Source organism: Schistocerca piceifrons, chromosome 2 (assembly GCF_021461385.2).
Source record: "Schistocerca piceifrons isolate TAMUIC-IGC-003096 chromosome 2, iqSchPice1.1, whole genome shotgun sequence".
In the NCBI taxonomy this organism is placed as follows: domain Eukaryota; kingdom Metazoa; phylum Arthropoda; class Insecta; order Orthoptera; family Acrididae; genus Schistocerca; species Schistocerca piceifrons.
Genome location: NC_060139.1, coordinates 797674188 through 797688399, shown reverse-complemented (window position 1 = coordinate 797688399; position 14212 = coordinate 797674188). Strand labels below are relative to the sequence as shown.

Here is a 14212-nt window from a genome sequence, read left to right as displayed (position 1 = left end):
GAGTATGCGTGCGGAACGATTTGAAGTGGAACGATCATATAAAATTAATTGTTGGTAAGGCGGGTACCAGGTTGAGATTCATTGGGAGAGTCCTTAGAAAATGTAGTCCATCAACAAAGGAGGTGGCTTACAAAACACTCGTTCGACCTATACTTGAGTATTGCTCATCAGTGTGGGATCCGTACCAGATCGGGGTTGACGGAGGAGATAGAGAAGATCCAAAGAACAGCGGCGCGTTTCGTCACAGGGTTATTTGGTAACCGTGATAGCGTTACGGAGATGTTTAACAAACTCAAGTGGCAGACTCTGCAAGAGAGGTGCTCTGCATCGCGGTGTAGTTTGCTCGCCAGGTTTCAAGAGGGTGCATTTCTGGATGAGGTATCGAATATATTGTTTCCCCCTACTTATACCTCCCGAGGAGATCACGAATGTAAAATTAGAGAGATTAGAGCGCGCACGGAGGCTTTCAGACAGTCGTTCTTCCCACGAACCATACGCGACTGGAACAGGAAAGGGAGGTAATGACAGTGGCACGTAAAGTGCCCTCCGCCACACACCGTTGGGTGGCTTGCGGAGTATAAATGTAGATGTAGATGTAGATGTAGGTTGTATGGTCTACCTAAGTTACATAAGGAAGGGGTTACTCTACACCCTTTTGTTAGTAATTTGGGTGCGCCCACTTATAACCTGGTGAAGTATTTATCATCTGTTCTCAGTCCATATGTTGGTAAGTGTGAACACCGTATCTCCAATTCGGTGGATTTTATTCAACAATTGAAATCTTTGAGGCTGAGAACTTCAAATCTATTGGTGAGTTTTGATGTGGTATCTCTGTTTACACGAGTCCCTCTGGAAGAGTTCCTTACTTTGATTAGTGAAAAACTGATAAAGAGTTGGTGAAGCTTTGTCATTAAGTGCTAACATCCACATATTTTTTATTTAATGTCGACATTTTCGAACAGAACGATGAAGTGGCTATGGGTAGTCCTTTATCAGCCATGGTCACCAATTTATTTATGGCGGACTTCGAGGATATGGCACTGAGGACTTCGGCTTTGCAACCAACATGCTTCTGGAGATATGTCGATGTTACCTTTTTTTGCCTGATCACATGGATGTGATGTCTTAATAGATTTTTGGACCACTTCAACTGTCTTCATCCCCACATTAAAGTTACCATAGAGGTTGAAAGTGATGGGATGCTTCCATTTTTAGAGGTTATGGATTATAAAAAAACCACATGGTACTTTGGGACATAGTGTTCACCGAAAGTCGACGCACACAGATCGTTGATTTGCAGCCTGGAGTCAGTTCTCACTGGAACTCATCAGCAGAAGCAGCATTCACCTGAAGATGGTGACCAGCTGGACTGCCAAAATATTGAATCGAGTTGATTTTAGGATCAGGCAGCAAACCTGAAGAGACTTTCAAAAAATTTAGGTATGTTTTTATCTGACATGGAGATGAACATATGTAACAGCTCATTTTCTTGATAAGGAAGAGCGTATGTTCACAAATCAGCTCGAATTTGGAAAGCACCACCCATGCAAAACTCAGATTGCCCTTTTGCCACATAGTATCCTGCAAACCCCATGGATGAAGGTAACAAGCTGATGACATATTCCTAGATTTCCGGAAAACATTTCCCCCCCACTGCGAACTGTTAACAGAGGTCCAAACTCACAGATTAGATTCCAAGATAAGCGTGTGGTTCAAAGACTTCTTATGTAGTATAACCCAGCAGATTGTCTTCAAAGGTGAGTGTCCATCAGAGGCAAGGGTATCATCAGGAGTGTATGATAGGACTGCACTTACTCTCTATGTACACAAACAATCTGATGGACAAAGTGATCAGCAAGCAGCAGCTATTATGGAAGATGGATATCATCAATAAAGAAGACTTTGTCTAGAACAGTAGTACGATCCATTCTTCCATGATCTCCACCTGATTGGAGTGATGTAAGACATCCAAGCGATTCAGAGAAATGCTGCTAGATTTATTACTGGTAGGTTCAATTTATACACAAGTATTACGAAGATGCTTCATGAACTCAAATGGGAATCCCTGGAGGGAAGATGATGTTCTTTAAGTGAAACGCTATCGAGAAAATTTAAAGAACCAACAGTTGAAGCTGACTGTAGAATGATTCTACTGCCATGAACGTACATTTCATGTAGAGGCCACGAAGATAAGAGAAATTAGGGCTTGCACAGGGACATGTGGGCAGTCACTTTTCCCTCGTTCTATTTGTGAATGGAACAGGAAAGGGAACAAGCAGTAGCAGCACAAAGTGCCGTGCACCATAAAGCAGCTTACATATGCAGCTGTAGATGCAGATGTCTTTTAAGTGGAACTGTTTTACCAAATAAATCAGTAAAACACAATCATCCTTATGTAAGGACAAAATCTAAGAGAATATTTCTAGCACCTTTGGAGGTCATAAACTAAATCTTTTCATGCATTAATAAAATTATTTCTGTTTCTGGCAAAACACTGCATGTTTCATATGTGCGTCACAAGGCAACATACTGAGAGAGGTATGAGGAAGCAGCAGATACAGTTGTAGAATCCATTGACTGTATATACAGCTCCAGCTGTCTGGTGCATCAAGGACCACAACAAATTAATAATTTTATTGTAGTTCTACCTTTGTAAGATTTTGCATTCAGTACCCAGTTACTCAGCTGGATAAATGTGCCGTCATCTGTATGATGAACTCACAGACCAAAAGTCCAAGATGCTCCTTAGTACAGTATATTTTGAAAATATTTTGCAAACCAATCAGGAAGCATGGGAGAGAGACCATGTGACTGCCTCCTGTGACTGTCTGCCAGAATATTCTTCTGAGTCTTACTGTCTCCTGTTCAAGATCTACAGCCATATGCTTCTGTCTGTCTCTCTTGTGTTGCAGCTCCTCTTCAGGGCACATAGATTACGCCAGCTGCCCTATCTTTACTGTAAATTGTGTCATCTCCGCCTCAGTCTCTCTCTATTATTCCACAGTTTCCCTTAAATGTCGCTGTTCTTTGTGACATCTTTTGACTTCCGGCCACCCACCAGGTAGCCCATGCAAATGGCATTGGGATGTTCTTTCTGGACGATTTCCTTTGTAACACATATTTGCAATAATGACCACACACTTTCTCAGATTTTATGACTTTCAATCAGCCTGAGAATCCAGTTCTCCCACTCTCCCACATCCCACATGATCCAACCTGTACACAGACATCACCTGTGATGCCATTTGACATGCCTCTTGTGTTCACAAGCAATATTAAATGCTTTTTCTGAAAACTACTAGGAACAAATAGTTTGGAAGCCCAATCATGACGAAAATACAAGATGGTTATTTAAACTTCTGCTACTTGTGAGATCCCACATGAAAAACAAGAGATCATATGAAAATAAAACTTGTGGAAACATGTTTAAGTACATGCAGGTGAGAAATAATGAATAAACCATTGAAAGAAACACATTTCATTTACCACATGTGAGGGTAAAATTTGTTAATTGCATACCATGTTTATGTTTAGGGTACAAATGTTGTCAATGTGATTGAGAATCTGTATCCACAACATTCTGGGACTGTACTAGAGATGGACCATGGAACATTCAATTATAGTGACACAGCTCACACTGCTTGAAAATTGCACATTCCTTCCAGCATTCTCAGCCATGGCAACAGTAACTTCTTCAACAACTTGTGGCACAATCTGCCAACAGACTCACCCAATAGCAATTCCCAAATCACAAAGTAATTCAAACTTCCGAGTCATGTTCTTCAACGCTGGTACAGAAAGAGGACCTCTCCGTATTCCTTTAATGTGTCGATACTCACAAAGAGCAGCAGCCCATGTTGACTGTCTGCAGCTGTAATTTACTATGAGATTGTGTTTTAACCCTAAGTCACTACATCAGTATCATGCCTAACAGTAAGTCATGACACTAACAATGCAAATCTTACAATGCGCAGTCTGAACATCATTTCTATAAAGTTTGTAACACATAGGGGTAAATATTTTTTCCACCCACAACGGCTCAAGTAGTGAAAGTTTAATTATAACCACCCTGTATAATAGTTCTAATGGTAACAAATATATCTGAGCTCCCTGAGGATATCCACATTGAAAATGATGTCACTGACCAAGATACAGCCCTACCAACAATGATTACCAAAGTACAAAGGAAATTAGAAATGTTTGTAACAATGAAAATATAATCTGTCATCAATTCAAAAGTTGGTTTGAACACCATCATGTTTTACTAGGCATGGTCCTGTTGAAAGTGCCATACACCCATCTTCAAACTGACTACACATACGGCTATAGGGGTACCGACAGATTAATAACGACTCCAAACCAGGTGCAACCCAGCATTTCCCAACAAACATTTTCTCATTTTCTGTGGTGAACGAAGTGATTAAAAAAAAACCTACAAATGACTGGGGCTCAAACTTCTGGCTCCATAGTCTGAGATTGTACCACTGAGTCAAGCAGAAGCACAATGTTCAGCAGACTAGATGAAGAGGCAGTAATATTATGACAGCTCTTCACTGCACTTCGATTTTAGCAGTCCGAATCCATTCAATACGCAATTATTTTTTCACTATGGCTGTCTAGTAATTCATTGAGGTCATTTCCTCATGCAAATCTGTCTACGTACTTCCACCCAAAGGTCTTAGTTCTGCCATGCGACCATACACCCATCTACTACAGTCACTGGCTAATGGGACCAAGACAATGGCCTTGCTCCTACCAATTCTTCCATCGGCCTAACTTCACTCTCAGTTCTCTTCTTCTTTTCAAGGTGACAATGCCAGTTTGGTTGTGACTTTATTCTGTGTGTCGACACTCATGTTGGACAGTGTATAGAGTGAGTGTTCCCCCCACCCCCTCCCCGAACAAATTGCTACTAATGATGCTATTTTTATTGCACTTCTTGGTGCCACTCTTTCCTTTCTTATTCACCATATCAACAACTGACATTAATATTGTGCCTCATGGTTTCAGGAACCAGTAAAAGCTATTAATTCTTGAGATTATTTCAGAGCTCCTTGTGGCAGTTCAGTTAATTCAATAATTCTGTTTTTGCCTTAAGTGTTTTGTGAAGGTTATTCATTGTGCCATTGCCTACCATGCCTATTCCCATGTGCTCAATTTTATCTAATTTTTTGTGGATTGTTTAATTAGGTACCAATGATCCTACATCGGTAACCCAATGATAAACTCAGGTGATTCAAACTCTACATGTTGCTAACTGCCACCTTGTCTCATTAGGTGCAAATCACAGACTCCTGCTCACATGCACACCCCACAAGCTACTTCTATTTCTTTGCTATGAACACAACCGCACTGAGGCTATTATGTTGTGTTTCACGTGACAAACTATACTGGCGGTACAGATAATATTTCGCAACAATCTATATTTCGTGCTTTGCATCACAAGCCATTTCACTCTCATGTGTTTCGTGTATTCACCCGCCAAAATTATCACTGATCTGACCATGCACTTTGTGGAGCTGGAATGCTAAAAAGCTAACTACACTGGAGACCCAGTCCCCTGCACCAGAAGCCACACTGGCGCCCCCACTGGCCCACATTTATTCTTCTTCTTCTTCTTCTTCTTCTTCTTCTTCTTCTTCTTCTGCTGCTGCTGCTGCCATTCCACCCAGTGACAATGTGCCAATATTTGAGACACCACCTATTTTAGCCACTCCATGCCACTATGCAACAGTAGCACAGCTCACCTGCCACTTTTCAACCCCTTACCCCTGGACCTGCACCTGCAGTTTTTCTCAGTGGATGCGATCTCCACCAGTTGCAGCATCAACGTGGTGATCAGCCAGTTCAAGTCAGCATACACGATGGAGATGCCCGACATCATCTTGTTGTCCCCCCAGCCACCGACCACTACAAGACTTTGAGACATCAGATTGCACATCAGTCTCTCTCAAATATAGCACTGCCAACTGGCTGTCGCACTGACAGCCACCCCACTCGTCATGGACTGCTACCCTCCTTGCCGGCCTGCAGCATGCTCTCCAGTTGTAGGGGGTACATGACATCTTCACGCACCTCAGCACAAAAATGGCAGTGCCACAGGCTGTTGTTGACACCCTCAACGCCGACCGCCACCAAGAGTGCAACCCCAGCTGCTGGCACAATGACAGCTATCACTGCTATAGCTCCAGCCACCCTGCTGGTGCCTCGCACAGCATGGCTAGTACCACGAGAGCTTTGTCCCAGATGCTTCAACCTGGGAGTGCTGCTCTTGGGCCACAACCACCAACAACTGCCAGGATTGGGCACCTGGCTGCTGCTCACTTCTTTGGTCTGCGATGCCTGCTCTGTCACACCTTTCCTGGTCGGCAATGGCTGCGAATTGTCTATTTTGCCATAATGGCTCATATGGGACATTGGTGTCACCACATCAACCCTCCTGACTGTGGCAAACACCTCTACCATCATCACTTATAGCATACATCATCGCATCCTCAATTTTGACCTCCAGTGGGACCTCTCCTCGGCCTTCAAGCCCCTGATGTCATCAAACCCGCTATTGGAGTGGACTTTATCAGGCACTACCACCTGCTGGCACCTAATTCACAGTGATACCAGGAGATCAACTAACTGCTCCACCCAGTTCACTGTCTTCTTCAATGTGAAGCAGGTGGCATACTCCAGCCCAAACGCTGACCTCCTGGCATAGCTTCCTGCTCTCACATGCCCATCCAGTGCACCTCGGTAAGTTTGTCATATGACTGTCCATTGCACTGATGCCACGACTGGACCACCAGTCTTCTGCCAGCCTTGGGCCCCTCTCATTGGGCAAACTCAAGATTGATTATGTAGAGTCTGACGAACTGATCGCCACAAGTGTTGTCCTTCAAAGAGCCCGTGAGTGTCTGCCCTTCACCTTGTCAAGGAGAAAGATGTCTCATGGTGATTATCAGATGTTAAATGTCTGTTCTATTCCTGAATGGTGCTCAGTTCCACTTGTACACAGCTACGACAACGCATTGGCTGGTGCTACAAACTTCACCACGATAAGCTGTGCCAAGGCTTTCATCCAGAGTCCTGTTGCACCTAAGGACATCCAGAAGACCACCATCACCACACCATTTAGCTTGCACAAGAACGCCTTTATGACATCCGACCTCCCAAATGTGGTACTATTTCCTGGACAATATCTTGTGAGGCTTTTCCTAGTGCCTCACCTACTTGGACGACATCCTCGTTTCCTCTGTGACACACGAGGAGCACAGTGAGCATCGCTGCATAATCTTTGAATGCCCCCAGGAAACCATCTTCATTGAAAACACTGCAAAATGCATCTTTGGTGTCAGCAAGATGCCATCGATGTCATCCTGCAGCTGCTCGCTTTTTTTCACGGAATCTCTCTGTAACTCAATGGTCCTTGAGTGCATCTCATTGCCATCTATGAGGCAATCAAATACTTTCAGCCATCACTGGAGGTCTGTCACTTCACAATCTTCACCAATCAGGAGCCTATAATGCTTGCTCTTTCAAAAGACATTGATCAGTGCTTCCCACGTCAATTCTGACAAGTCGTTCAACCCCAAGATCATGAAAGACACAGGTCACATTGTGGAAATTGCCAACATTGTCACCAAACGCCTCAACCATACCTGCCCCATCACTTCATTCCGAACTACAAGGCACTCAGCGCCACCCAGGAACATGATCCAAAACTTGCCCACCTCTGCCTGGACACCGCTTGCAGACCCCATCTTCAATGTATGTCTTTCCTCGGCTCAGACAGCAGTATCTGGCGCGATGTTTGTTGGTCCTTGGCTCAGGTGGCAATATCCTATTAAGTGCATCCACTGGCTCACTGCGCTGACCCTGTCCACTGCCTCCTGCAAGCCAAATTCAACCAGTTACACAATCTGGTGCACTCCAGCACACACACTTCCGCCACTCTGGTAGTGCACAATTTCGTGTGGCCACTGCTGATGCCTTCGCCACTCCCAATAGTTGACCAAGCACTGGAAAGATATGTACTTAGTAAAACAATTCATCATGTGTGGGGCGCTCCATGATTTATAGTCTCTATTAAGAAACTACTAGAGAAACAGAGACTACTACAAAATAGGCACTGAAAAGTGGCTGAGAGTATGGATAGAGAAATGCTAAATGAATTTTTCCTGTCAAAATGTCAATGACAAAATGACAATGCATAAAGCTTTCAATGATTACCATAGCAGTATCTTATTAAAAGACTTCTCACATAACCCAAAAAATTCTGGTCATATGTAAAGGCTGTCAGTGGTAATTTTATTACTCTATTATTGTATTGTGAATATTGTTATTACCTTTGTGTTGAGGTAGGTTATTTACATCAAATTTAACTCATATGCTTGAATTATATGACTGACAGTTAAAAGAACGTATCTAGACAGTTAAAAGAAAGTATCTATACTGTTAATATAGGTATCATATATATCGTATCCATAAACCTACTTGAGAGGAAAGCTCAAACAATCATGTTTAATAAATTCTCAGAAAAATTGTTTAAAATTCTCCTTGGAGAATTTTGAAAGAATATCATTACAAGTGAAAATGGAGGTTCAAGTGAATTTTCAGTAAGATGAGGTACTAAATATCTGAGCAAGAATTTCTGGAACTCTTGTAGGTTATTACTGCATATCACTCTTGCCATGAAAAGGTTAATATAATAAATAACCTTAACACCTCCACCATCTTTTGTATTCACAATATGATTAAATGTGTAATTTTGTCCTTCCAAATGGGAAAAGCTATGTCTAGTTCAGTTACATTATTAACTGAGAGTATACAATGCAGTGGTACTAACTTGTATTTACTGGGAATAATGCCACACTGCTGCATGTGGCCATCTTCACCAACAAACCAAGCTCGCCAATGGCCAGGAACACCATTGAACATTGTATTATCAACATAAAGCACATCATCTTTGTGGAACTGCAACTGATGTTGATCTCCCATGTCTCCCATCCGATCAAACATGGCTCGTATATAAAAGCTGTCACCAGGTTTGTCTCTTATTTCATTGTATCCTGGAAGTATTGGAGGGGAAAAAATTCAAATTCAAAACTGTCCAAGAGCACAAAACATTAAACAAAAAATGTATAGTAGTTCTAGCAAGACAGTCATTTTTATTTACATCCATGTAATTCTCTCAGAAATGTACTTGTGACAGGAAACGATCTTGTCAGCAAAACTTTATCAGCCAGTGACTGAAGGATAGAGCCAAGTTTCATAAACATACTGCCATATTGTGTATCCTGAGGGCTCTCAACATTGACACAAAATATTTTAGGCACATATTCACTAATCACTGTAAATAGTTTGGTGCTATTGTTTCATAAGGTTTCTAACAAAAGCTAAACATGTGAAAACATTGCTAGGCTTTCAATTAATGTCTCCTTGCAGAGTTAAAAATATAGCTGCGCAGGTGTATGTCTCTTTGCATCTTTGTATGTGAATGTGTATTCAATACTAGTCAGTTCTGAAAAACAACACTGTTTGAAAGCTTGGCAACTTTTCCAGACTTGTTTGCGTGTATATATTAACTGCTCAAAACCTTGGCTCTATGGTGAGTTGCTACCTTCATTCCTTCCATTACTTAAAAACTAAAACTCACTCTCAAATCTGAAACTCAGGTTTCCATTCTTGAAATAAAAAAGTCATTTTGACACAAACCTGTGATATAGCATGAATGCAATGCAAAAAGTGCTCCTTTACAGGGGTGGTGGTGAGGGGAGATGGTAGGGCAACATCATTACCATAACATAAGAACCACAGACTTATAAAGGCTGAAGCAGGTATGGGCAAAATCAACACTAGGCTAACATACATTACAAATGAAGATGTCACTAAGAACATTTCTGCTTATAGAATTCCACTGTGATGTGATGTAACATTAGCAAAGCATTTTGCTCCTATTGTGTACTCCCAATATGATGAATTACCATTTAATGAAATTCACTGTTTTGACAAAAATAAAGGACCACTCATGGAACTACAATTGGAGGTAGCTCTAACAAAAGATTTAGGACCACAGTTTGTGTTCAAAGCTTCATCAATGAGACTACATAAACTAATCATTTCACAGGTACCAACTTCTTAAAGAAGTTGGTTGGGAAGTTGATGGACCAGTGATGTCATCAGTCTCTTGTTAATGAGGTGGTGCACGTGAAGTTAGTGGCAAAACCAAGGAATGAAAGCTATATTGATACCAGATGTGAGAAATAATTGCATGAAAGATAAAATTATGTAGGACGGGCCAGTCTGTGGACTAGAGAGCAGATGAAGGACTCCTAGGGCTCATCTGCAACCAAGACACACCACCTACATGTCTGACTACCTCCAACACAATAGCAAAATAAATGAATAAATCGATGTAGCTGGGTGGAGCGGACAGTAAAAAGTGAAAAGGCTAACAACGTAATGAACACCAGTGGGGCCAACAAAAGTAAAATAAGATGATGAGAGAAATAATCAGGTTGGTAGGTGGGTAAGGAGGAGTGGGCTGTCCCCTCCACAACTATGCCATCCCAAAATTTGTTATGGTGAAAGCATTAAAGATGGAAAAAGTACACATTCTCTTGGAGGAAACCTGTTCAACTGTTCGTTCATCATCAGTTAGCATTACGGATGAGGAAGCCTTAAGGCCTAGCCATCATTGGAGTACTATAATGAAGAGGCACCTTAAAAAAATAAAACAGTGTGTGGCATAAAAAAGGGTTAATCACATCTAAAAGTACTTAAACACACAAAAAAAAGAAAAAAAGGGGTGACCAGGGTAGGTGGCAGAGGAGGTAGGGTCCAGCAAACACCGAGAGCCAAACCCAACCATCAGTCCCCCTGCCCTGAAAGCTGCTTTAAAAACTTTCTCAGAGGAAACAAAGGACCATTTCAACTTTCCCTATATAACTTCCATCAACATTAGAGGCAAAGAAACTGGAATACTGTGCACAGAGATGGATAGCAAGAAGGAGGAGACAATCAACCAGGATGTGACCCATCTGTAAGTTCCACAACCACAATGTGGGAGTGGCGCATTACATAAAGTAAAACTATGGTTTAACGTGACATGAATGACTCAGAGTAACTTGAGACAGTGGATTCTTCCGGAAGGAATGGGAGGAGGTATGCCGCACAGCCATCATCTCCTTGATAGTTTGGAATTTATTTGAGAGTGCAGTAGACAAACAGATCTTGTTCCATCTCTGAGTGAGTAGAGGTGTTATTATCTGCATTAATAGCCAAACAATCAGCCAGTTCATTTCATGAGATACTGACATGGCTTGAAACCCAAAGCAAGACAACTGAACAGGTAGTACGACGACATCAGAGAGAAAATTTTGAATCACTGGGTGACAAGATTAACATTAATCAATAGCCTAGTGACTCCTTGTTGAGTCACTATACATTAAAATACAGTCAATGGAGGTCTGTTTAATAAAATTTAGGGCTCTTTTAATGGCTACCAGCTTCACCGTAAAAGCATGCCATGTTTCCACCAACAAATGTTGCTCCTGACTCACAGGAGATGTAAAAGCATATCCCATCCTGTCTATCGTTTTAGAGCCATCAGTGTAAATGATGGTACCAACCTGATACCCATGAGGAACTGAGAAAAACAACTGCTAAAAGGTCATGGGGGTGACTAGAACTTTAGGTCCTTAAAATATATCTGTCATAGTATGTGGTCTGAGTACTAACCAAAGAGCAGAATGGCAAAAACACTGGGAGCTAAGCGGAGTTCCACGCAGAGGGTCTGTAGGTGCATTCCAATTGGGAAACGCACTCTAGGACAGAAGTCAGGAGATCAACACACCCTATATGAAGAATCTGATAAGTTAGATGATTAGGAAATCATCATATCGTGACCATGGGAGATGATACCATTAGAATTAATGCAGTAAGATCCCCACTGTCTATGGAACTATTCTAGGAGGTGTCAGTCAGCAGCCAGTCTCATTACACGATCATGTACTGGCTCCAATAATTTCAAAAACAAAGGTGCCACTGAGCCATAAAGATGGCAACCACAATTCAGTTGGGTCAAGATCAGCACCTGGCAAATACAGAGCAGAGGCATGCAATCTGCACCACAAGAGATATTGGTGAGAAAGCAGGTAGCATCAAGCCTTCGCATGTGGATAACATATTCGTCGTTGAATATGGAGCAGCCATGTCAGCTTTTTATCAGAGTTAAAAACTTCACGATAATGGATGACAGCCAAAAACAGTTGCAGGATAAAAATTTATTAAAATTCTTGACCAAGGTATCGGTACATATAAATATACCTTCATCAGAAGTAAAAAATCCTGAACAGGAAGACACTTTCATTAGAAAAGCCTTAGCATAGGAAGTGAGAAACACAAAAGCTTAAGTAATAGTGAAATTACCAGAGTAATACAGGCATAAAATCTTTAGTTACTTACTAAAATTACATCATGCAATGGAGATTAATAAAACAATTGTGCCAAAGGCGTCGTCAATAATTAAGACATCTTCTCCATTTGTACAACATGACTATAGGCACAGGGTCAAAGCGAATAGTTTAGCACCATTACTTCGCCTATGAACTATCGAGACAAGAGTGTGAAAGCACTAGGGCAAATGGTTTCGCCGAGAGAGGGCACTTGTATGTGCCAGACACTCATGCATATTAAAATCCATGAATACATACATAAGCACATCAAAAATTATTAAAAGTTGTGTTAATTCAAACTCTCTGTCTTAATAAATAAAACATATCAGACCATTTAAAAACATTTATGTAAAACATAAAATATAGAAACAATTTACCTGTGTCCTAGTGTCAAACAGATAACATCTAACGAGAGAGGGCACTAGTGTAATGCGCGAGAATCTCGCGTAAAGTAGGCGGTGAAATACATACTAGCGAAAACAACCAAAATGTTATAATAAAACGAAACCATCTGTCGTTGTGAACAAAAACATACTAGTCGATTAACCACACATACACATCGAAAATCACAAACAACAAACATCAAAAATAGATACGTCAAATCCCAACAAGACAAGAAAAGCGCATTTCACCAGCATCAACAAGCAAGAAAACTAACTTCTAGTCAGCCAGACTATATTATATTAAGGCAAGGAGGGGTTTGAAACTATCTAAAAAATTTTTGTTTCTAAGCTGCACCTGTTCATTAAGAACAAAACCATCTTTTAGAGACAGATGCTTGAAAATCTCTAATTCTTCGAGCAAGTCCAGTTTGTAACCCTTATTAGCTTCATGAAGCAACTCTACGTCGCCCAGTTCACGTGGCGTATGCTGTAAGAGCCATAGATGTTCAGCAAACGTGGAATTATGTACGTTTTCCCCATTTTTACCTAACATGTGTTCTTTCTTCCCCCATGAACCATGGACCTTGCCGTTGGTGGGGAGGCTTGCGTGCCTCAGCGATACAGATGGCCGTACCGTAGGTGCAACCACAACGGAGGGGTATCTGTTGAGAGGCCAGACAAACATGTGGTTCCTGAAGAGGGGCAGCAGCCTTTTCAGTAGTTGCAGGGGCAACAGTCTGGATGATTGACTGATCTGGCCTTGTAACATTAACCAAAACGGCCTTGCTGTGCTGGTACTGCGAACGGCTGAAAGCAAGGGGAAACTACAGCCGTAATTTTTCCCGAGGACATGAAGCTTTACTGTATGATTAAATGATGATGGCGTCCTCTTGGGTAAAATATTCCGGAGGTAAAATAGTCCCTCATTCGGATCTCCGGGCGGGGACTACTCAAGAGGACGTCGTTATCAGGAGAAAGAAAACTGGCATTCTACGGATCGGAGCGTGGAATGTCAGGTCCCTTAATCGGGCAGGTCGGTTAGAAAATTTAAAAAGGGAAATGGATAGGTTAAAGTTAGATATAGTGGGAATTAGTGAAGTTAGGTGGCAGGAGGAACAAGACTTTTGGTCAGGTGATTACAGGGTTATAAATACAAAATCAAATAGGGGTAATGCAGGAGTAGGTTTAATAATGAATAAAAAAAATAGGAGTGCGGGTTAGCTACTACAAACAGCATAGTGAACGCATTATTGTGGCCAAGATAGACACAAAGCCCATGCCTACTACAGTAGTACAAGTTTATATGCCAACTACTTCTGCAGATGAGGAAGAAATTGATGAAATGTATGACGAGATAAAAGAAATTATTCAGGTAGTGAAGGA

The 14212-nt window shown here is 41.6% G+C and overlaps 1 protein-coding gene across 1 annotated transcript in view; it reads right to left on the bottom strand.

Annotated features, from left to right (window-relative positions):
* LOC124773398 (disks large homolog 5-like) overlaps nt 1–14212 on the bottom strand; it is a 192856-nt gene that overhangs the window by 45293 nt on the left and 133351 nt on the right. Inside the window, exon 23 of the mRNA XM_047249398.1 lies at nt 8837–9059. Within this exon, the coding sequence (XP_047105354.1) occupies nt 8837–9059 (223 nt within the window). The remainder of the gene's footprint in view (nt 1–8836; nt 9060–14212) is intronic.